The sequence below is a fragment of the Cyprinodon tularosa genome, unplaced genomic scaffold, assembly GCF_016077235.1.
Source record: "Cyprinodon tularosa strain WSP-4 unplaced genomic scaffold, ASM1607723v1 ctg98, whole genome shotgun sequence".
NCBI lineage: Eukaryota > Metazoa > Chordata > Actinopteri > Cyprinodontiformes > Cyprinodontidae > Cyprinodon > Cyprinodon tularosa.
In genome coordinates this window covers 2,681,001-2,705,771 of record NW_024039762.1, presented here as the reverse complement: position 1 = coordinate 2,705,771, position 24,771 = coordinate 2,681,001, and the positions used below count along the sequence as shown (strand labels likewise).

Genomic DNA, 24,771 nt, shown 5'->3' with positions numbered 1-24,771 from the left:
GTGGCTGAGAAGTGCAAAACACATTTTCACTTCAAAAACACATTAACAAATGAAAAACACAATAACATTTGAAGAAACAAAATTATATTTTATGAAACAAATGTATTTTTGAAAAAAAAAAGTTTAAATTTTAAAAACAAATTTACATTTTAGCAAACAAATTTACATTTTAGGAAACAAATTCACATTTTAAAAGTTTCATTTTAGAGAAAAAAAAATACATTATAGGGAAACAAATTTACATCTAAAAAAAATTGACCGTTCGGAAACACTTGTACAAGTGCAAAGATAAAACTGCAAGCGGCAAAACACAGTTACATAGCCAAAAACAAATTAACAAAAGACGGCTACACGGAAAGGGAATGTCCCAGTGGCCGGATGTGACGTCACGATTACCCTGACTTGTAGTACAGCTCCATCTGTAGTCCTCCTGCTTCACGTGAAAAGTCAGCGGCGATTTTATTATTGTGGAGCAAATTTCAGCCATTACACAATTACACCATTTTGTTCTTCGTGCGGACGGTCTCTGGAACCTTTACGGGTCACGGACCAGGTGGCAGGACCACCGGAACTGCTGCGGGCTCTATGCACAGCTCCACTACTTCCTGAATTTAATGCAGCTCCTTTGTTTCCTGTCTTTCATTACTGGACGAACTGATTAATCCAGGTTTGTCTGGCCAGTTACTTAGGTCATACACACCTGGATTAATCAGTGCATCCAATCATGAAAGACAGGAAACAAAGGAGCTGCATTAAATTCAGGAAGTAGTGGAGCTGTGCATAGAGCCTGTTGAGCTCGGCCCTGCAGCTTGGTCCTGCCATCTGGTCCGTGTCCCATAAAACTTCCAGAGACCACAATAAGGGCAAAACATTGTTCGGTTAGCGTAAACTTAAGAAAAACAGCTTCAGTGCAATTCTTTCCATCTAAAATCGCAGCTGACTTTTCACGTGAAGCAGGAGGACTACAGATTGTGCTGTTTGTACTACAAGTCAGGGTAATCGTGACGTCACATCCGGCCACTGGGACATTCCCTTTCCGTGTAGCCGTCTTTTGTTAATATGTTTTTGGCTATGTAAATGTGTTTTGCCGCTTGCAGTTTTGTCTTTGCACTTGTACAAGTGTTTCCGAACGGTCAATTTTTTTTTTAGATGTAAATTTGTTTCCCTATAATGTATATTTTTTCTCTAAAATGAAACTTTCTCTCACCTAAAATCTAACTTTATTTAAAATGTGAATTTGTTTCCTAAAATGTACATTGTTTTTAAAAATTGTAACTTTTTTTTTCAAAAATACATTTGTTTCATAAAATATAATTTTGTTTCTTCAAATGTTATTTTGTTTTTTATTTGTTAATGTGTTTTTGAATTGTAAATGTGTTTTTAAAAATTTTAACTTTTTTTTTCAAAAATACATTTGTTTCATAAAATATAATTTTGTTTCTTCAAATGTTATTTTGTTTTTTATTTGTTAATGTGTTTTTGAATTGTAAATGTGTTTTTAAAAATTTTAACTTTTTTTTTCAAAAATACATTTGTTTCATAAAATATAATTTTGTTTCTTCAAATGTTATTTTGTTTTTTATTTGTTAATGTGTTTTTGAATTGTAAATGTGTTTTGCACTTCTCAGCCACCGTAGATATGGGAATAAAGCAGATTTTTGTTTAAATGCCTATTATCATAAAAACCTGAAGAAATCCATTTTACTTTCCTAATTATCCATTGATTTCTGGTCATTTTATATATAATTACACTGCAAAAATATAAGCTTTTTTTTGCTATGGGAAAATTTCCTTTAGAAGTCTTGTTTGAAGCCATTTATATCCTGTAGAAAGCAACTCTTATTGTTGGTGCTGACAGGGGGGCCAGGTGGAAGACGTAGTTCTATTTTTACAGTGCAAATGATAAAGGTGTAGATGGATATCAGTTCTCATTGTTGCTTCAGGGGCCCATGAGTCACAGCAAAGGTAAACTGGGAAATAATTTGACAACCAATATGAAAAACGACTCTCTAAAAGTAGTAGGGTAATGTTCCTTTTTGTATAAGATCTTTCAATCAGCTACATGTTTAATCCATTAATTCTAAATCCTTCACATTGTATTAACAAAATAAGTATGGTGCAAACTTACCACATTGCAGAGCAGTCAAAGTTGACTAAAAGCCATTTGTGTGGATTGAAGTTGAAAGAGTCTGCATACTTTAAAGTAAAAAAAACAAAATCAGTTATTGTACAGCAAAGTAACTGATTCACTTAGATTGTAGCGTATAAAGTTATTCACACCCGCTATAGCATTATGTACAATGTTTCACATTACATCCCCAAATTTAAATGTATAGAATAGAATTTTGTATAGAAAGGAGTCCATAAAAGGAAAAAAGTATACAAATTCTACAAACATTATTTAGAAAAGTGTCTTTCATTTGTATTCAGCCACTTTTACTGATACCCGAAAAATAATCCACGTCTTTAGAAGTCAGCAAAGTAATTATTTAAGTAATGTATTCTGAAATTCAGCTGCTTTGTGTTCTTTTTTAGCAAACATTATAGGTCAAACCAGATCATAGAACACCATCAGTCACTTCAATTCACTATACATTTTATATAGAAAGTATATAATTATAGTATATAAACTGAACAGAATGGAATTATGCTGTGGGGCTGCCTCTTCTTTCACAGGACAAGGGAATTTGGTCAATGGAAGATGAGCTAAATAAAAATAAATCCTGTTGGAGACTGTTAAATATTTAAGAAGTTTCAGATTTCATAAAAATACTCTTTTTTTTTTTTTTTTCTTTTTTTTAGAATTAACTTTTTCATTGCACTTTCAAAGTACAAATCAATGAAATGAACTTAGGGACCCAGAGTTGCAGTCCGTGGGAGTGGGGCTTAAACTCAGAATCTTTGGGACCCAAGCGCAATGCCCTAACCAGTAGGATTTAAAATCCAATCAAGTATGTTGCAACGCGCATGGTGATTTCTACAGACCCTCTTAAACTTATAAAGCAAATAGATATAATTGTTGTTTTAAAAAAAAAATCTAAATAATCATTATCTATCTACTGGTTGCAGAGAAAACCATGTTGCCATCATTAGTATCTAGACTAAAGGGAACCAAACTTATTTGAAATGCAAAAGAGAAGCATCCAGCATGCAGCTTAAGGAGTGCACCAAATATCAGCCCTTCCTTACTGCTGCCTTCAAAGAAAGATGAGTTTTTCCTAATCTCCTTCCATCTTTTTCTTATCTGTCTTTCGTAATATCCTTTTCTCTACCTCCGCAGATGCAATAACACCATTCAGAGACAATGCGATTCAGACTCATGGCTGACAGTTGAAATGCTGACTGACTCCCCTTGTCCATTTCACATATCCTAGCAACCAGCCAGGCAGCCAGGTGTCCTTTCATCCAGAAAGTACCATGATTCTACCTTATTTGTTCATCCAACACTGTTAAATACAACTTGATGTGTTGTGATGTTTTCTTTACAGCAATTTGATAAAAAAAAAAAATAGACTTAAAATGAATACTGCAAACTGGAATAACTAGTAAATCACAGCAAGAGAGCAAAAGAATCCTTAAGCCTATTTTCCTTCAACCTGTTGAAGAAAAGATGAAAAAACTGTTGGGGCTTTTAACGTCAACACTGCCTTCTCCTATCTCCTTACCACCGCTCTTTGAACTGGTGTGTCCAATAAACAGTGATATATAAAGGTCCAATGCTGCCTCAGGAAATTACTTTGCCCTTATCTCTGCGTCTCTACACAGCGTGGGGAGCAACAGCTGCTTGCGTAGCCTCAAAAGGCAGATTGATGCTCCTGCATCTTATGCCGATTGTTCTGTCCGTTGCTCTGTCTAGCATGCTTCCTCCTTGACATTAACATTATGCTCTTTTCAAGGGCTATGATGTTAGTGTTTTGTCACATGGATCGAATGTGAGATAATTCTGAGGCAACTGAGCAGAAAGTGGTTTTCCTTTTTGGTCAGAACAGCACATCTCTATGAAGGTGTATGTATATTCTTTTTGGGACCATGACGTAAGAATGGTAAATTTGTAGATATCCTAACACTTTGTTTTTCTTTCCTCCCAGGCTTTTGTTTCATATAGATAAGATTAAGTCATGCAAAACTGGTGATTGATTTTTTTACTACATGGTGCCTTGCATTCATGTCGTACAGCTTGTACAAGGACAGATACCATCAGATTACAACCACAAGTCTTAATGTACTGTATCACATTGAGATTTGATATGATGGACTAAAAGTAGTGCATAATGATGAATTGGAAGGAAAATTATTCAATAATTCATTTTGGTGGAGCTTCTGTCAATTTTTGTTTTAAAACAAGTTATGCAACAATAACTGCTACAGTACAATTGTTTTAAGATATTTCGCTGATAGTTTTTCACATCAGATATGGAGGACCTGTGAATAACATTTATGAGGTCACATTAAAGGTTTTCAAACTGATTGAGGCCTGGTATTTGTACATGAATAGACTTTCAGCACCTCCTGGTGTACAGTAAGTTCAGTATTGTACTAGATCAATAGGCGAACATCTGCGCCAGTCTTAAGTACTATCCTTTCTCCTTGAAGTACTCTAAACATTTCTTTCTTCCTGGAGATCCAGGTATTCAGCTCCAACTAATGCTGCGATGCTCAAACATTTATTTTTTGTTTGTTTTTTAAGCGGAGAAAGTGTTTTTACGTGTTAGTTTTCTGTGGCAGGCATTGTTTTGCATGTGCTTCAGAAATGTAATTTTTTCTCTAAATTGAAAGATTCATTTCAGTTTATTTATATAGTGTCAATTCACATCACCTCTCATCTTAAGGCACTTTACAGAGACAATTCAACCAGATCATAGGCAGACTGATTCAAAGTTTTCTATCTAAGGAAAACCAGTTGATTGCATTAATTCATTGACTTGAAGGCAATCCCTCACACCAGGCATGCTTATAGCGATAGTGGAGAGGAAAAACTCCTTTTTCAACCTGAAGAAACCTCCAACAGAGCCCGGCTCAGTGTAAGCGGCCATGTATTGAGGCCGACTGGGTTCAAGCAGAGAGAAGCAGACATAGAAACAGAAGCAGAGGTACAAAAGCTAACTGTCAATCAGCTCCTCATGCAGCCCTGTCTAGGAAACACACAGCCAGGCAGACGAGCTCTGTGCCAGGTCCCATATCAGAGCACCTTCTTACATGTTTGCTGTGTACCCAACATGGCTTGTGGCAAACTATATACAGGACTATTTAACTGATCTGCCGATTATTGAGGGATCTTTTTTATGTCTAACTTTCTACTAATACTCTTGTAGCGTTGATAGACACCTGGTACTGTAAATAGCAGTACAGTAGATGCCTACAGCTTCTGCAGCCAAAATGAGCCACTTGGCCACTTCTTCTTCTTCTCTAGTGACTGGTCAGTCTGTTCAGGTTGAAAATTTGGCCTTAATAAGATTTTTTCATAACCTTTCTATATCATCAGAAGATAGACACAAAGTGGCCTTTTAAACTAAATCTGCTTTTTAAGTCTTTATTTCTGTCCTTGGGTGCGGTTGTTCTTCAAGATGCTGTCCGTTCTTTAATGTTCTCAAACAAACCTCTCAGGCTTTCAGCAGCTGTATCCATCATGAGATTAAATAGCATTCAGGTGAATTCTACTTACAAATAAGTGTACTTAAATATGACAAAATAGTGTGAGAATTTGTTGCACTGGATTTTTTTACGAATATCAGAACCCAAAGGGTTGAATATAAATGCATGCTATGTGTAAAAACTTATTCAATGCATTTTTTCTGTGACTTTTTACATGACAGACTACTATAATACATTGAATTTTGTTATTATAAAATGACAGAATGTGAAAAAAAGTCCATACTTTTGCAGAGCAAATGAACCAAGCCATAATACTTTATGATGATGAGGATTTTTACTCACCTCAATGCCATTCAGTAAAGGTCTGAATTCAGGGCAGATAAAGGCACTCCCAGCATAAGCTGCATCAATGTGCATCCACATGTTTTCCTTATTACCTAACAAGAAAAAGAAATAAGAGGTTAGCATAATCTTTTGAAAAACAAATTGGGTTGTTCTTTTTAATAATCTGAAGAATACAAAATCCTGAGCCTGAATAACTAACCATCATGGAGTTATAACCACGAAAAACAACATCTTATATTTGTTGAGATTGTGTTTCGAAAATGTAACATATTTCAATTTCCTTGTTTGTTTTCATCTAGATTTTTATTGCAAATCCCCATTATTCTAATAATGTTAGATGAAGCCATCAGAGCCCATGAATAATCCAAGAGAATTTATTGACTTACATAGGGGCCCCAGCTCCATGATACGATCAAAAGCGCATGATGGTGTGGTGCCAAGAGTGGCGCAAAACTGAAATACACACATATATTGACCATCAAAATATTGAAGTCTTTGGTTTCTCATTTTTGTTTCTTCATTTTATGACCTGAAAACAACAACAAAAACAAAATAAAAAAAACTATATAACCACTTATTTAATTATGCTCTCTTCAGATTAGATAAAGATCTGCTTTTATTCTTGGATAACAGGACAACTAAGGCTTCCCTGCTTCTAACTGATCTCGATCTGTGGCTCCAGATGAGACTAGGGTTATTGCTCCTAACGAGATAGACATACAACGGTTCAAACAGAAACAATGTTATCTTTCAGCAGAAGCCTTGGGTGCATGGGTCAAATTATATCACCATGGCTGCCAGCTAAAACAGCCACATATATGCTAGCTCTAGGATATGGTGAATGTGGATGTGTTTTTTGCTGTTTACATAAAACGGGATGAGTCCAGCTGCTTTGTCTTCTTCCACCATTTTTCTCAGCATTTCCTCTCTAACAGAGTAGTCTTCATCAGTAGGAACCTTCCTCATCATGATTGCTCCAATCAGGGCTGCTCGCTCCACAGAGGAATGAGCCTGCAGAGAAAAGGGGATTTTTTTTACATTTAAAATATAAGCACATATGGTAAAAAAAAAAAAAAACTTATCCCTTCTTCCTTTTCTAGGACCTTGCAAAATCAAGTCATGATCTTCCAAAGCTTTTGCAGAATGGAATAAAAATAAGTTAGGAGAAAATTACTATAGTTTTCTCTCCATGTTCATTTTGGGATTACATTTTTAATCCCTCTTTGAGTGAGAATCCACTATTCAATGCTATTAGGTACCTGAAGAAGATAAAATGATTTGACCAATTTAAAAATTATATAAAAAAAACACTGCTGTGCAAACCATATGAATTTTCCACCTTAGGGTTAAAACAAATGTATTTTTAAAAAAACACTCCCGTGAATACAATTATACTAATGTAATTTCTGCTTACTGGTAATTTACGACACAGGAGTCTGTATAACCAGCTGGCATAAGTGAACAGATTCCAACTAAGATTTGAAAGACTTCGCAATGCATTAGAGCTAAACTCTCCATGTTTGAGAGAAATTTTTGTGATTAATTTGAAGCCCTAACCGATGTTACCAAAACTAAAGCATAGTGAAGATGGCAGCGGTTACCCTTTCATCTTTAATCAATATGAATAGGTTTGATTTCCTCTTTGAACTTTTTCATTTGTTTGGTTTTCAGGCAATGTCTATCAACTGTAAATTGACTAAATTATGTATTCTGCATTCATCCCTTTTAATAATCGTGTTAATAGTCAGTATATTATCCATGCATGATAACTCAGACTTTTTTAGTTTAGCAGACCATTTTTTTATTTTGACTTTAAAGCAACTGGAAACAAACTTGGTTTCAAAGCCCCAGGTATCAAAACTGCATATTTTTGTCAAAAATTCACATTGAGCAAAGCTCACTATGAAAGCAATGATTTCTCAAGATAAACACATAACGTCATCAAATTATTTCTGACTTGAGTTAATTAAACTTATGCCTTGTGTGATACCACATGCAAAAAGCACATAAGGGCTTGTTTCATTTTTTTCCCATTAATTTAATAACCATCAACAACAAATGAGAGGAACAAGTAAAAAAAAAAAAAAAAAAAAAAAAAAAAAAAAAAAAAAAAAAACAACAACAACAACAACAGTTCAGACAGTTGTAGACATGTCAAACTATAACTGACCTGAATTTGATTAATTATCAGAAATGTTTAAAGCTTTAACAAGGGACTTTATCCATGTCAGATTGAACACATATTGAACAGTAAATGTTGCTCATATTCTTCATCAGTCTAAAGCCGTGGTTCTCAAAGTGTGTGGCGCGACCCACTGGTGGGGAATTGAGACGTGACAGGTGGGGCGCGCCAAGTTCCGGTGTGTGTGTGTGTGTGTGACTATAAATGTAGAACGTGTGAGAGCAAACTGTCCTTATAGCTGTATGTTGCCGCTTTTTAGACCAATCAAACCCACAAAGTAATCATTACTAGCCTACATGCAGTCTAATTAAAAGAACATTAGAAAAATTTCACCTGGAACTGAAGTGCCAAAATAATGATTGACGTGACGTCGGCATATTATTTGTAACGGAATAAACTTTCGCGCCCCAGTGTTGCCAACTCAGCGACTTTGTCGCTATATTTCAGACCCCTCCAGCGACTCTTTATCAAAAAAGCGACTAGCGACAAATTAGCGACTTTTGGAGACTCTTACGTGAAAGCACGTATCGTTCCTTTTCTTGTCCTCCAGCGGCAGGTGCTGCCGTGGGGCGCCTAACCCATCCCCACCCCGTTCTCCCCCGCTATCACAGGAGTCCCTCTCAGCGCTGCAGAGACACAGCATGTTTACCCTCAGCGTCCAGACTGCAAATAAAGCGCACGTGCGCCGGGATTGACGGCGCAGGTTGATCATAAATAACTGAATTTGAAATATTTTATCTTAAATAAATAGGACCAGTTTATTGAAATGACGTCTGACTCCACCCTGAAGCTCAGGTTTAATGCTCAGACTAATAGTGAATTCTGGTTTGGAGTGGAGAGGGAGTATCCACTCATCGGGCAGAGAGCTGTGTGCATTCTTCTTCCCTTTGCCACATCATATCTCTGTGAGATGGGCTTTTCAACTGTTGCTTCACTGAAAACAAAATACAGATCTCAGCTGAACATTGAGCATGACTTGAGAGTGGCAGTATCAAGCCTGCAACCCCGTTTTGAGAAACTGTGCAATGCAAAACAGGCTCAATGCAGCCACTAATGCAGGGATAAATAGACCTGTATTGCCAGATGGATTTCACTTCTTTTCTTTTATTAACAGATTGCAGAGTGGCACTTAAATTTTTTCTATCTTTGAGCTTGATACAAATTTTGACACAGCTGCATTTTTATTTTCTTTATTTTTGAGCTTGCTGTTATTTGATGTAGATAGTTTGTATTTAGATACTACTTGTTACTTCAATAAAATTGGAACATTTTAAGATTGTTGCATATTTCATTAGCATTGTGTTGGGGCGATGGGGACAGGCGGGGCTTGAAAATTCCCTCTTGTCCAAAGTGGGGAATGACAGAAAAAGTTTGAGAACCACTGGTCTAAAGAAAGTGAGAGGAAAAGTCTATTAATCAGGCAAAACATTAAACCTTCATTAAACATGCAATAAACATATTCCTCCTAATTGTGCAATGTTTTGTTTGACATAAAATGTTCCAATTGAACATTTTTTTGCCTGATTTTTTATTGAAGCAATCCGAAACTGTGTACGTAAAGCCTCCATGGAAGAAAGAGCACCTCTTTTGACCAGCAGTTGACGAGCATGAGCTGGATCCCTGCTAAAGGTCTGCGTTGCCTTCAGGCAACTTCATAATCCAATCACAGAGTCAGTCTGGTTTCAGACTTGATCAGTGATAGCTCCTGCCTCACTGGCCCTCTGCCCTCATTTTTTTTTTTTTACTCAGTGACGCATGTTACAATGAAAGATGATGACTTGTTAGATAAAAAAACAAACAAAAAAAAAACTGTCACATACATTTATAGGTGCACGATTGGGTTCTCTTTTGTTTCACACTATATGAACTTAAATGACTTGATGTAAAGTTCTCAGACTTTGTGAGTTTTAAGACCTTGTCTAATCAGGCTAAAATGGTTGGAACAATTTCCAGATTTTTGATGCACATTAGCCTGGAATCCTGTCTCTTGTATGACTCAGTGTATGTAAAAGACTGAACAATCTGGTGAGAAAGGCCGTTCCTGTCCTAGACCACGCTCTGGACTCAGCGGAGGAAATGGTGGAGAGGAGGGTGCTGTCCAAGCTTACATCCATCATGGACAACACCTTCCACCCTCTGCACCGGACTGTAGAGGAGCTGAGCAACTCCTTTAGTAAAAGACTTTTACACTGTTTGTAAAAAGGAGCGCTACTGTAGGTTATTCATCCCTGCTGCAACCAGACTCTACAATGTGGCACTAACACCCTGTGCAATAACCTGTTTCTCTATAGTTGACACCCAGTGCAATAACTATATATATAAATATCCATCCATCCATCCATCCATCCATCCATCCATCCATCCATCCATCCATCCATCCATCCATCCATCCATCCATCCATCCATCCATCCATCCATCCATCCATCCATCCATCCATCCATCCATCCATCCATCCAGGGGTAACAGCTTCAGTAGGGAGGCCCAGACGTCCCTCTCCCCAGCCGCTTCGGCCTGCTCCTTCAGGAGAACCCCAAGGCGCTCCTAAGCCAGCTGAGAAACATAGTCCCTCCAGCGTGTCCTGGGCCTCCCCCGGGCCTCTTCACGGTGGGACGTGCCCAAAACACCTCAACAGGGAGACATCAAGGAGGCAACCTAACCAGATGCCTCAGCCACCTCAACTGGCTCCTCTTGACGTGGAGGAGCAAAGGCTGTACTCTGAGTCTTCCCAGGATGACTGAGCTCCTCACCCTATCTCTAAGGGAGAGCCTGGACACACTACGAAAATCTAATTTCAGCCGCTTGTATGCGGGATCTTGTTCTTTCCGTCATGAGAGTAGGAACATCGACCGGTAAATCGAGAGCTTTGCTTTTTGGAAGTGGTGTAAAAAGTACACACATTTGTTACTTAAGTAGAAGTATAGATACTGCAGCTTAAAAACACTCTGGTTAAATCTGAAGTATCAACTTGACCTTTTTACTCACGTGAAAGTGAAAAAGTATGTGCTCCAAAAACTACTTAAAGTATAAAAGTATAAAGTAACCTTTAATAAAAACAGCCAGTTGCCACTATATGAACTTGAAAGCTCAATTTACGACTATTTGGAAAAATTCTTTGAGATAGGGCCAAGGATGAGGAAGGTCTTATTGGTCTCCGTCTCCATCTCCCAATACGCTCTCGCCTGTGTCCGACCTTTCAGATATTTTTAGATCTTTTTCTGAATCTGACATTGTAGCATGGCATACACAATTCACGTTTGCAGTTTGAAGAACACCTGCTTGCTTGTGATGATTTCCTTTAGCTAACCAATGAGTGTTTGCGTTATATTTCTCATCCAATTACACTCGTTTTCACTAGATGTGGATGGAGCCAATTATCTGCATTGGATGGCGACGTGAAAGAAATATTTATAAACATTAAACCGAAGCCAAGAGTAACGAGTTATGTTTTTTTTTTTACAAATATAAGGAATAGAAAATACAGATACTTGTGTGAATATGTAATGGGTAGAAGTCAGAACTAGGAAGAAAAATAAGTAATGGAGTAAAGTATAAATACCTAAAAAGTGTACTTAAGTACAGTAACAAAGTATTTGTACTTCGTTACTTGACACCTCTGCTTTTTGGCTCTTTCCCTTCACAACAACAGACCGTTTATATCATATGTACCTTTTTTCTTCCTTTGGCACCTGTGTCTTCTCTTTTGACTATCTGAGCTGATGTAATGAGTACATTTCTCCACTGTGAGATCAATAAATTTGATCAATCAATCAATCAATCAATCGAATCCTATAGAATTGAGGTAAACTGATTAAAAACAATGCGTCTGCCAAACATCATCACTTTTCTTAGCTCTTTGACTTACCTGCTCAGAAGTGTATGCCACAAGTTTAGAGAGGATGTCAGCTTCAGATGTTTTAGGATCTGTTGCCAGGACCCGTCGGATTGCCTTGCAGCGGGCAGCAAGCAAGGATATCAGGGTGGCTTCACTGGCTGTTCCCTGTTGGAGAGTTATAGGTATGCTGACATGGCTATTGCTTAAAAAAAAACAAGAAATATCTAGAAGCATTGCTATCTTTTCTGTGTACAAATGGGTCTCAATATAAAAAATTTAAATATGAGCGAGGATTTCCCCAGAAAAATCAGAGACTGGTGATAGATAATAAAGATGCTGTTAATAATACTTACTTTTAATTTACAGATTGATAAGTTAAGTAATATTGGATATTACACTGCCTGGCCAAAAAAAAGTTGCCACCTGGATTCAACTAAGCAATAGGTATGAGCCTCCTATTGGATAATTACTGCATGGGCGATTATCTTTCAGCTGGCAACAAGTTATTTAACCCCAACTGGTGCAATGACTTGCTTCTCATTTCCTAAACAACCATGTCGAAAGACACATCCCGTGGTCGTGGAAAAGATGTTAGTCTTTTTGAGAACGGTCAAATCATTGGCATGCATCAAGCAGAGAAAAGATGTAAAAGGATTGCAGAAACTACTAAAATTGGGTTAAGAACTGTCCAACGCATTATTAAAAACTGGAAGGATAGTTGGTACCCATCATCTTCAAGGAAGAAATGTGGCCGGAAAAAAATCCTGAATGATCGTGATCGGCAATCACATAAACCTGAGGTGATATCAAATCGAAGAAAAACAACAGTAGAGCTCAGGGCTATGCTTAATACTGAAAGTAAGAGCATTTCCACACGCACAATGCGAAGGGAACTCAAGGGATTGGGACTGAACAGAGGTGTAGCCATAAGAAAACCACTAATCAGAGAGGCTAACCGGAAAAAAAGTCTTCAATTTGCTAAGGAGCATAAAGATTGGACTGTGGAGCAATGGAAGAAGGTAATTTGGTCTGGTGAGTCCAGATTTACCCTGTTCCAGAGTGATGGGCGAATCAGGGTAAGAAGAGAGGCAGGTGAAGTGATGCACCCACCATACCTAGTGCCTACTGTACAAGCCTGTGGGGGCAGTGTTATGATCTGGGGTTGCTGCAGTTGGTCAGGTCTAGGTTCAGCAACTGTATGTGCTTAAAGAACACTGCAAAAAATCTAAATCTATATAAGTCATTTTTTCTTAAAATAAATGATTTTGTTCTTGAAATGAGGAGGTAAAAGAAACATTTTGCCAATGGAACAAGACAATTTACACTTAAAATAACTTAAAATAAGAAAACACAATTGCATTGTCTTATTTCAAGTGCATATTATCTAATTTTCTTATTTTAAGAGTAAAATTACTCATTCCATTGGCAAACTATCTCATTTACCTACTCAAATTAAGGGTGAATACACTTAATTTAAGAAATTTTTACTTATTTCTAGATCGTTTTTTGCAGTGAATGAGGTCAACTGACTACCTGAATATACTGAATGACCAGATTATTCCATAAATGGACTTTTTCTTCCCTGATGGCACAGGCATATTCCAAGATGACAATGCCAGGATTCATTGGGCTCAAATTGTGAAAGACTGGTTCAGGGAGCATGACACATCATTTTCACACATGGATTAGCCACCACAGAGTCCAGACCTCAACCCCATTGAGAATCTTTGGGATGTGCTAGAGAGGGCTTTGCACAGCGGTCAGACTCTACCATCATCAATGCAAGATCTTGGTGAAAAATTAATGCAACACTGGATAGAAATAAATCTTTTGACATTGAAGAAGCTTATCGAAACAATGCCACGGCAAATGCGTGCCGTAATCAAAGCTAAAGGCGATCCAAAAAAGTATTAAAGTGAGTGACCTTTTTTTTTGGTGGCGACTTTTTTTTTGGCCAGGTAGTGTAGTTTGTAAACAGCTTTATACTAAACATTTCATACATGGTCCTGTTTATCATTGTTATCAAAATATTTAATAGTTAAATTTTAAAAATTTTTAGGGTATATAATGAAGGGAAATGAGAAATAGATATTTCTTAATAACTTCCCATTATATAGAAAAATTGTAGAAACAATACTGTATAATTAGTAAAGTCACAGCTTGCTTCCATGTAAACACAGAAAAATAGCAAACTGCCAACAAAGCAGACCCCAGTAGTCAAAACTTACCCATGGCTACTTCCTATTCATATCCAGCTGATAATGCAACACAAAGCACAACCATGACCTGCACTTCCTTTGCAGCCATATTCCTTTGAAACCTTCAGCACTTTGCAGTTCTCTTCCACCCTCCTTTAGTGAAGACAAATTAAGCCATTTTTCTCTATTGTTTTACATAGTTTAGTAAAATCTGTCCATAATCTGCCATAAAGCCAACTTAAAACCCTTCTTAGAAGTCTTTTGCCACAATAAATCACAATAATGTCAATTTAGAACATAGTTGTCTTTAGGTACTTTACAAAAAGAAAAAAATATGAACTCTAACCAATACCAACAGATTTAAAGTAAAGTTCATAGAGTCTAAACAATCTTTCATGGCTTACTGATTTTTATTACGTAAAACTTCAGTCCGAATTATTGCATAGTTTTAGTTCTGGCTCTATAGTCGGCATAAAAGGAACTCTAAGGTCACCTTTTTAAAGTCCTTCCATTTCCTCTGTGTGGTGACACACAGTTTGTAATAATAGGCTGGCAGTGTGCTGTCACAACACTCATTAACTCTGCAGCAGCAAGAGCTCCATCGGTTGCCATAGTGAGCTGGTAAGCTGCTCTAAAAAAGGAGAGTGGCAGGACAGAAACAAAAAGATGATGAGCCAGATGAGCACGCACGCATAAACACACCCTCGCACTCAGGTGGAAACAACAGAGGAGGCATGAAACGATCTGTCATCAATGTGCACTCTCATGCTCCACCATTCAGCGTCCCAATAACACAAGTGCACGCATCTATTGCCTCGGCTTTTCTGTCAATGGAACACTAAACTAATGCTTAGCCTTCTTCCACACGAAACAATCCCAGCACCATCACTGTCATTTTTCTGTCATGTGCCTGGAAATTACACAATCAAACTGCAATTTCCTGCCAATTTCCCTTGGTTTGCACCTCTGGGTAAAAGAGAACAACAGATCAATAGTGCAGAAATTACTGATGACTGTAGACTCAAGGTGTCATTCTAACTACCATTTTCTCAGATAAGTGCCTGAATAATCACCTTCAAAGTCATTAAGAGTGATGACTAAAGTTACAAATATTTTCATTTTTCCCTCTTCAGAATTATTGTTATGTATCAGATGTGTTTTAGTCAAAAAACCTTCATCTTCTCTTAGAGGTTAGTTCTCAGGCTGCATAATGAGCCGTCAGTTTGTCGGAGAAAATTTGTACATCGTTTAAAGAAAAATATAGCAGATGTCACAACATTCAAGATAAAATGGACATGAAGTATAGTGTGCCCCCCCAAAAACAAGCTTACCTGAATGACACCACCTCCGTGGCCATGTGTCCCCGCTATAAAACTCTCAGGCAGGTGCAGCATCTTCCCAAGCCAATCTAGCATCACTGTCTCCAACTCTGTGCAAGCTGGACTGGCAGCCTAAACACAATTTCAAGTAAATACTTAAAAAAAGGCTTGTTTTTTTTCTGTGGATATAAGATGAAAATTGTCTGGAATCACAGAGAGCTGGGATTGTTTTCTCATTACCCAGGAAAATCCAATGCAACCGATGGCCCCACACAGCATATCAGCCAGCATAGCAGGGTAAGAGGAAGCTGCTGGAAAGTAAGCAAAGAAGTTTGGGCTGTGCCAGTGGGTGATCTGAAAAACAAAGATAGGAGAAACAATGAAAAGCTACACATTGCAAATGGTAAATAGTTGAACTGTCTAAAACTTGTGTTTTTGTAACACATCTACCTGCATTACCAAGTTAGTACTTTTCCCAAACCTGCTATATTAAAGGACTGGTGTTGTAGATTTGTAGAAAGCATCTTTTTGGTTATTGATTAATTACATGATTAAACTTTTATGTGTAAAGTGTTATAAAAAATAAAGGAAAGAAATGAGAGAGATTACATGTTTTTGTTTTGTTGAAACCTTTGTTTAAAGAAGTCAGAATTGTTGGAGTCTTTGGAGGCTTAATTGTATTATAGAAAAATCTACAATAATTTGCCTACGGCTATCGCAATCAGATTTTCTTTGTTTTTGTTTTTTTTTTTTCAGGTGTGTTGTTGTTAACTCTCCTAAAAGGCAGATGATGCTGGAATACTGGAGCCCAGAGTGGTGAGAGATTGTTTTTTTTTTTTTTTTTTTTTTTTTATGGAGTAAAGAGAAGTACAGAACTGGATGCATGTATCAGGTTTACTTTGAATACAGAGTGAACAAGTGTTAGAAGTGAAACCTATTTTATATAACCTGTGACCCATTTAGTGATATCTATAGATTACTCTGAACTGAACCATTTGAAGATTGGAGCCATCAGAAAAATATCTAATCACTCCAAACTAAAACTGCCATTTTATTATTGGGACTGCTATTGATTGAACAAATAATGAAAATGCTTTCTGTATCTTATATAATGTTATTCGATATTGATTGTAAGAATAAGGCTATATGTTTCAACCAGATCGAAAGATGTTGTCGTAGTTATTCATGTGCTTTAAATGGGCTATACCCCCACTAACCCAGGAGTTAAAGTGTAAAGTGGATTTATTCATTTTGAAATCAGAATTGTGCCAGATAGGACTGTTTATGATGGTGTATTGTTAGTAATGGGATCAATTTTCCACCAGGCTCTAACACCTCCAGAAATTGCTGGTGTCTTGAAACAGGGATAATTTTTTTAACGAATTCACTTCACTAATGTAAGTCTGATATAGAAAGTTTCTTGCGTTATAATTGTTTACGATTGAGCCATTTATTTAATGAAATTGGGTACGTATCCGTTGAAGTATGTAAAATAGTAAAATCTTATATAGGAAGTTAGGAGCTTAAAGCCCTCCTATATTATTTAACAGTCTTAATATTGTGAGTTTAATTCTAGGCTGGTTATTTTTACAGAGATTTTATGGGATGGAACATTGTTTGAACGAATAAAAAAAGCATGTGTCGTCACCTCACCCCTGGCATTATGACTCTCTCCACATCATGCATTATTTCTTCATAACTCTCAGGCTCAAGTGGGGCCTCCGTAGGGATTAAAGAACGGAGATATCCGGGTTCCAGATCTGGGTAGACTGGTCGCTGTTCTATATTTTCCAAGTAGTCTGCCACATAGTCGACCATCTCCTTGCCTCTGCGTCGAAACTCTGCAGCATCCATGATACTACAGGGAAAGAATAAAGATTAGGGAGTAGCCTGCAGGTGTGGTTGGTGTTTCAAGAGTCTGAATGTGACTACTTAAGGATTTCTGACAATTTAGAAAAGGACAAAAAACACAAAAACACACTGGACCTCTCAAGATTAACCTTTGTTCTGTGTGTTGCAGGGATTGAATGGTCTTAACCAGCTTTTTGGTACAAGAATGCTTTAGGAGCATATTTGCTACTAGAGTTGAATATTTTATAAAGGTCAGAACCTCTAATAATACAATCCTTTCACATATAGAACAGTTTTATTCGCTATTATTGGGACATTGGTAAAGATGTTTGAAAAGCCATATTGTAATCACACGTTCACTGATTCAGGTATGAGTGCGTGTGTTTATGTGTCTCTGTGTCGCCCTGCAATGGACTGTCAACTGTCTTTTGGCCAAAGACTGACCATAATCAACAAGGAGAAAAAGATGGAAGGATGGAAAGATACGATAAGTCTTTATCTTTCAGGCAAACACATTTTTTAAAGTTAAAACAAACATTGATTTTGTTTAAACATCTACAGGCTGCATATCTTTATTCTGAAATATGTATATAATTAAATAATATAATTGAATATTTCTTAGGAAACACACTGATATTCCAAGGAAAGAATTAACAGAACAAAAAAAGTTATACAATTTTTTTTCTAAGTAGAGCAAGGAAAATCAATAATGAATAAGTTACAGTGCATTAAAATTCAAACTTAAGTCACTTCAGTTAAGAAAGCAATTTATGTTATATACAAGAATAAAAAAAACAACAATCATATATTTCAAGGTAATTTGAATTTTACTAATCACAGAATCTATGAAATCAATTTGTAAACAGAATTGATCATTTAGGTATAATTGATTTTTTTAAAGGTTTAGACAGTAGGGCTAAGAGACTGAGAAGAGTTAACATATTAACACCATTATTGATTATATGCCTGGTTCAAACAGTTCATAGTTACAGAATAGTCTTGATAAAAAGCACTAAAACTTAGAAAATTATGTTTTTATGATACCAAAGGTTTTTATAATGGAATAATTTAAAAGGAATTTGACCCCATTTATGGAAATGGGTCCAAAAAGACTACGAAGATCTTCGGGTAAAAAGTGCAGTCTCTGATAAAGAAACCAGTGATTTAATGGTGCCAATAAGCAGAGAGATTCCCAATCTAGCATAAGAAGCAGTTCATCTTCATGTGTTGGCAGCCTGACCACCATTGCTAATGTTCCTTATCCTGTCCATGGATACCACAGCCACACAACAAAAGAGGTTATGTACTTTGATCTGGAGATCATCGTGGACTTCTGGAAGAACCGGCCTAACCCCGCTCCACTGCTCATCAACAGCTCAGCTGCAGAGGGACTGCAAACACCACCTCACTGGTCAAAAGAGCACTAAAGCGCATGTACTTCCTGCGGAGGATGAGGAGAGCCCACCTGCCCCCACCCATCCTCAACACCTTCTAGCACCATAGAGAGCGTTCTGACCAGCTGTCTCACTGTGTGGTGTGGAGGATGCAGCGCCTCTGACTGGAAGAAGGTGAGAAGAGCAGTAAGAACAGCAGAGAGGATCATCGGGGGTCCTCTTTCCTCCATTAATGACATTTCATCCCAGCGCTGCGTGTTCCGAACCCATAACATTATCAATGACCCCTTACCCCCCACCAAGGACTGTTCTCCCTGCTGCCCTCTGCGAATAGACTTCGAAGCATCCGATGCAGGTCCAGCAGATTCCAGAAAAGTTTCTTCCCCACTGCCATATAGACTGCTGAATGTCCATAACATTATCAATGACCCCTTACCCCCCACCAAGGACTGTTCTCCCTGCTGCCCTCTGCGAATAGACTTCGAAGCATCCGATGCAGGTCCAGCAGATTCCAGAAAAGTTTCTTCCCCACTGCCATATAGACTGCTGAATGTTTTGTCAAATTGTCTTTTTTTTTTTTTTTAAACCCTGAATGTTGGAAGCTGTAAATCATATACAGTTGTATGTTTACATTTATCACGGCTGCTTACATTTTATCACTACTGCACTTTAAAAATGAAAATGTCTTGAGAGCTGTTTTTGTATACACTCTGCATGTACAAAATGACAATAAAGTTTGTCTAAGTCTAAGTAAGTCCCTCTTCAATGCCCTTGTACAGCAGAGCTGCAGGTACTGAAGCAGCACAGGCAAAATTCTCAGGTCAAATGTGGTTTGCAGGTCCACCACTGCATGAACAGTGAGCACGGCTGCTTCTTAAATACCATAACAAACAAGACTAATGTTGTTAAAATTGATATCCAGTATGAGTAGACGTGTCTGCATTAACACTAATGCTGCAGTGCTCTAACAATGACATTCTAATATTTAAACATACATGTTTCATCTATTTTTATATCACACTAATGGGACTTATGGGCAGGAAGGCCAATTTCTTTTTGACATTATTTTTATTTTTAAATGTAATGTCAGAAATTAAGGTTGGTTTTGACCCCTATTATGGGGTTGAATTTTGGTAGTGAAAAGTAGTCCATTCAGTGCCCCATAAAGGGTTAAGTGTGTCATTTTTTTTAATGAATAACTTGATCGTTGACCTCCTTACTTCAGCAACATTCATTACACCTACTTCAGAAGCTGGGCAGACTTTTCTCAGACTATTCACATTTAATATTCTCTTTTTAAAAAGTCTAGACACATGATAAATACTTTAGTAAAATAAAACAAACCCGGTTATCACCCATCAACATGCAGCTGACCCAGAAGTGAGCAAAGCTTATGCTTGTGGGCAAATGCAGCATCATAGGGACAATTTAATTTGATGGTTGGGGAAAAGCTTGGACCTTATTCTCCTGCACATTTCTGTCGTACCGCCTGTTTAAACAGTATAATAGCAAATGAACATTGCCCCCTGCACCATGTCATTGCCTTATCATTCAACAAGTGTTACAGTGCAGTACTTCATTGTTGTTGAGCAGCAAACCCCTTATCCAAAGCATTATCTCAAATAGGATTAGACATGCTGTATGGATGTGTGTGCGTGTGTGTGTGTTTACTCACACTTTCAGATCCAGAGAGCTTCACCAGCACTGTTTGGAGAGTAAATCTTCGTTTCCTTTATTTCGAGTCCAGAAGCAGTCAAACGGACAGCCAGGCACGTGTTGAATGTATTTCTGTGTGTAAGCAGACCAGGAGACATTTGCTCCTTTTATCTTGCCTCTTACCACCCCCATCCCACCAACCCCGACGAGGCCAACCAATGGGAAAGGGGCTCATAGACAACGCAAGACAGAGTGATTCATAATGTGTTCCTAACTAAAACCACCCATGGATGAAAGGCATTTACCTTCAAACATAATATACTATGCAAGGTCCACATGAACCAACAAGAAAAACATTTATTTTTATTTATTTAAAGCTACTGTGCCTGTAAGAAGTTTATATACATTTTAATCAGCGTAACAATCATGTTTAGTTTGGAAATCGAAATGTTTATATTACATTTGTGTTTCTTATCCAGGCTGGAATTATTGTAAAACATATCTTTAATCAGTCTATTCTCTACTTCATATTGGCATGAAATTATACATTCAGACTCAATTATATTTATACAACACTTATACTTATTTAACTGGCTGAAGCAGGTGACATGAAAACCACATCTTTGTTAACCGTCAACAAAGTTCTGGTATATTTTTCTAGAATATTTAACCATTTTTCCAGGTAGAAGAAGATGAGCTCCTTTAGAAACTATTAGATTTCTGTATAAGATTCAGCTTTTAAGAAAAGTCTATAATTTTTCCTTGGAGCAAGGAATCAGGCAGTGCTAACAGGTTTACATTAACCTTATTTGTTAATTTATCATAGAACCCATTTTGATGTATGTTAAGGATTATTGTTTTATTGGAACATCCAAATGCAAGTAGTTTTCATTCACTGTACCTAAACTGCCATTTCTGGAACCACAAAGGTTTAACGTTTGTTGTTAAAACATCAGTAAAGCAATGTGTCCTGTATTCCGAAAAAGTTTAAAACAAAACAATCCACTGGACTTAGTTACCGAGTTTGAAGACACTGCGCCTCTCATCCAGGAAGCTTTTTTCAATTCAAAATGTCAGAATCAGCATTGAGTTCGAAGCTTTATAAAGTTTTTTTTGGAATGACTATGACCTGGATGACTGAGAATCTTCACCTGTATATTGAATCCCGTCGTTGATTTCATGACTCTGTTTGTGGTCCTTGATCAGTAAGAAGGTACCCTACTGGGTCTTGAGATCAGGGGCACAGATGGGGGGCCAATCATTACCCAATGATACCCAATGATCATTGGCCACCCCTGTGTAAGGGTGATTGGGTAAGGGCCATGGCCATCCTTACCCCATGGCAGCAGTAATACTTTTAAGTGATACTACAGTAATACTCTCAATATTCAAAACATGTGAATTTTTCATAGATTAACAATTACTTGACAACAAAAACACTGTGGTTAATTATGCACATCAATATACTAACATTAAAGATAAGTACAGAATTCATGCTCTTGTCAGAACTAGGTTTTGTGTTATATGGGGTAAAGAGAAAGTGCAAATTATTTAGGAGTCTTCAGTTAAATCATTGATAAATAACTAATCTTATAAAAACTTAGTAAATAAAAAATTTTTGTAGATATTAGTGGTTGCAAATATCAATTTTATGCAGGATGATTATTGATAAAAGTAGGTAAGTAATGACAATGGAAAAGATGTTGGACCCAGAACTCAAACCTGAAAGAACTTTATCCTCCATATCTCTCATCTAGATGGATTTTAAATATATGCCTCTATTTGTTGGCAAAGGCTGTAGGAAAGTATAGTTTGTCTTTACGGGTATTTGGAAAATATGGTTGTTGTGGTTGTTCATTTTCCTGTTGGATATATATAGATTAACCCTAAGGTTCTGGTGCCGATCCGCTTTCGGCCACCCTTCAGTGTACATTGGTTACTGCCTGGCCACCCTTATAAAAATGTTCTGGCTACGCCTCTACTTGAGATCCACTACAGAAGTCGAACTAAACAATAAACATTTATTTTTAGAAAAGATTCATTAAACTATGCAAAAAAATCAGCTATTTTGGTTGTTGATGCCGTTTGTATATTCTTTACACCCTTGTTAATTGATTTTATAAAAATGTTTGTATGCCTAACTAACAGATTAGGTCATGCGTCGACTCTGATCAGGTTTGTGGGTCATAAGTTGAAAAGTTTGGAGGCTTCCTAGAAGCACTTACCATGAAATAGACCCTGAGCATGGTACTATCAACACTATGAAACTGAAATTGAGATAGTGAGTAAGTAATGTATTTGGTCTATGGAAATGTGAGGGAACATCTGAGGGAACCACAGACTATCCAGACTTTTAAAAAAGGATTAAAAACCTTTCTTTTTAGCAGAACTTACGACCGTTAACATTTTATAATTATGCTACCTACTTATTTATTCATATGTACATTACAATGATGTTTAGTTTTAAATGTGTTTTCTTTTAGCTTTCTATGATGATTTTACCTGTAGCACTTTTAGATTTTTATTAAATGTAAAGTGCATTACTGATAAAATTCATTATTGTTATTATTATTATTGGTTCTGAAAGACTCACCTATACTCATTTAAACATCTTTTCTGTATTTTCTTCCAAACAGCCCAATATTTCTCTTGTCTGAGCATAAATGTTTTCTCCTATTGGGCATTTAGGTTTGAAGCAAGTCTTTCTTTGTCTACACCCTCTCTGTACATATTTGTCTAAAATGTCCTTCTCAGTGGACACCGAAAAAGTATTGGCACCATAAAACTTTTTACTCCAGTCCTTAAATACCAGCAGCATAACCAGTAGCACTTAAACTAGACTTTAGCACCTTAAGGAGGCAGAGAAAGTGTTACAGAATCAGCGCTGAGGCTTCTGCAATGATGCAAAGTGCAGGCAGTCCAATGTTCAAAAAGGTCTCCATCTCCAAAATCACTAACCTTTAAATTCTAGGACTTTAAGGGAGGCTGGGCACATACTCACATGTATTGGTAAATCAAAATATGCCACCTTACAGGTGTAAATATTAGGAAGCAGTGAACACACGGTTCCTCTGGAGCATGCACACAGTGTTCTATCCTCCCCACTGTTTTGTTTTATTACAAAACCTTAAGTGAATTTTCTTATCCAGGGATTTCCAAAGTGTGGGAGAGTCTGCCTCCCTTCAAAGAGCCACTATGCACCTTCAACTAAATTATAGCTTTTCTTTCCTCCATTTGATGTTGAAGAAATTCTTATTTTTCACACTTTACATCAGCTTTAAAACAGACCAGAACAGACACTCGTGGAGCATTCAATGTTCTACATATTTTCATATTGCCTTTTTATTTTTCAAACTGCACGGAGTTGACACATCTCTCTCTCTGTTTGGGTTTTTGTATATAAAATAATGTTTTTTTTATACAAATCTAGAGCTGTGAGTTATCTCAACCCCAAAGAATTTATAAAGATGACCAAATTCTGCACCTTTTATTGGATGTAAATGACTTATTTGTCCTATCTGCACCTAAAAAAAAGCGATATACACATTAAATTAAACAAGGTCTAAATCTGACAAATGCTTCAGCTGTAGTTGGTAGAGAAGTGGTGAATATGACCCATTGTTGCAAACAGCAGAGAAAATATTTTGATGCGTACTTAAATATATATGCAGCATTTCTTATTTGTTTTTGAGTCTTGTTTTTGCATGAATTTTTGATTTACTTTGAATTTAAGGGTTTCTGAACAAAGTATGAATTATAAAAAGATAATTATCTCCAAATTATCTATCTTCACCTACATGTAACCATTAAATGAACATTATAGTTTTTACAGTTCCTAAAGGTTACTTAATTGTTTGTCTTTGCCTTACCCAAATTATATTTCAGTTAATAGAGCAACCAAAGCCCTTTTTTTGTTACGGTACAGTAGTTCCAGTTTTATCAACGTTTTCAACATTTGCTGTACAAGCCCATTCTGGGCTGATAAGAACAAAGTGTTCTAAGAATACCTTAAGAGCAAAGGTGGGTACTCTCCGCAGTTCTTTCTGAACACATTTTCTCCATAGTAAGACATGAAAAATCATTAGACATAAATATACAAAACCATTAGTACAGGTAATTCTATATAAGACATAATATTGGTATCCAAATGTTAAAAAGTACAACTCAAATATACAGTGAATTAATCTTACAGATATTATTATATTCTCTTTCCAGATCAAATAAAACTGGTTATTTTGTTTAGAAATAAAAGTCCCAGAGTCTGGAAGAAAAATGCTGTCTTTAGCAGAGTCAGCCTAGAGGTCAGGTGTCCATCACAGACTGGCAACTTGTCCAGGGTCCACTGATCTCTCCTGTCCACTCACTAACAAGGGAAATTGTCATGATCTGGCCTGTTTGCTC

The 24,771-nt window shown here is 36.9% G+C and overlaps 1 protein-coding gene across 1 annotated transcript in view; it reads right to left on the bottom strand.

The window, feature by feature from the left end:
* ddc (dopa decarboxylase) overlaps positions 1–20,548 on the bottom strand; it is a 32,690-nt gene extending 12,142 nt beyond the window's left edge. The window contains exons 1-9 of the mRNA XM_038275926.1: positions 20,390–20,548; positions 17,123–17,327; positions 15,710–15,823; positions 15,482–15,601; positions 11,983–12,117; positions 6,805–6,948; positions 6,324–6,390; positions 5,935–6,029; positions 2,129–2,196 (exon numbers count right to left, since the gene is read on the bottom strand). Coding sequence (XP_038131854.1) covers positions 2,129–2,196; positions 5,935–6,029; positions 6,324–6,390; positions 6,805–6,948; positions 11,983–12,117; positions 15,482–15,601; positions 15,710–15,823; positions 17,123–17,323 — 944 coding nt within the window. The 5' untranslated portion in view covers positions 17,324–17,327; positions 20,390–20,548. The remainder of the gene's footprint in view (positions 1–2,128; positions 2,197–5,934; positions 6,030–6,323; positions 6,391–6,804; positions 6,949–11,982; positions 12,118–15,481; positions 15,602–15,709; positions 15,824–17,122; positions 17,328–20,389) is intronic.
* Positions 20,549–24,771: the final 4,223 nt, after the last annotated feature.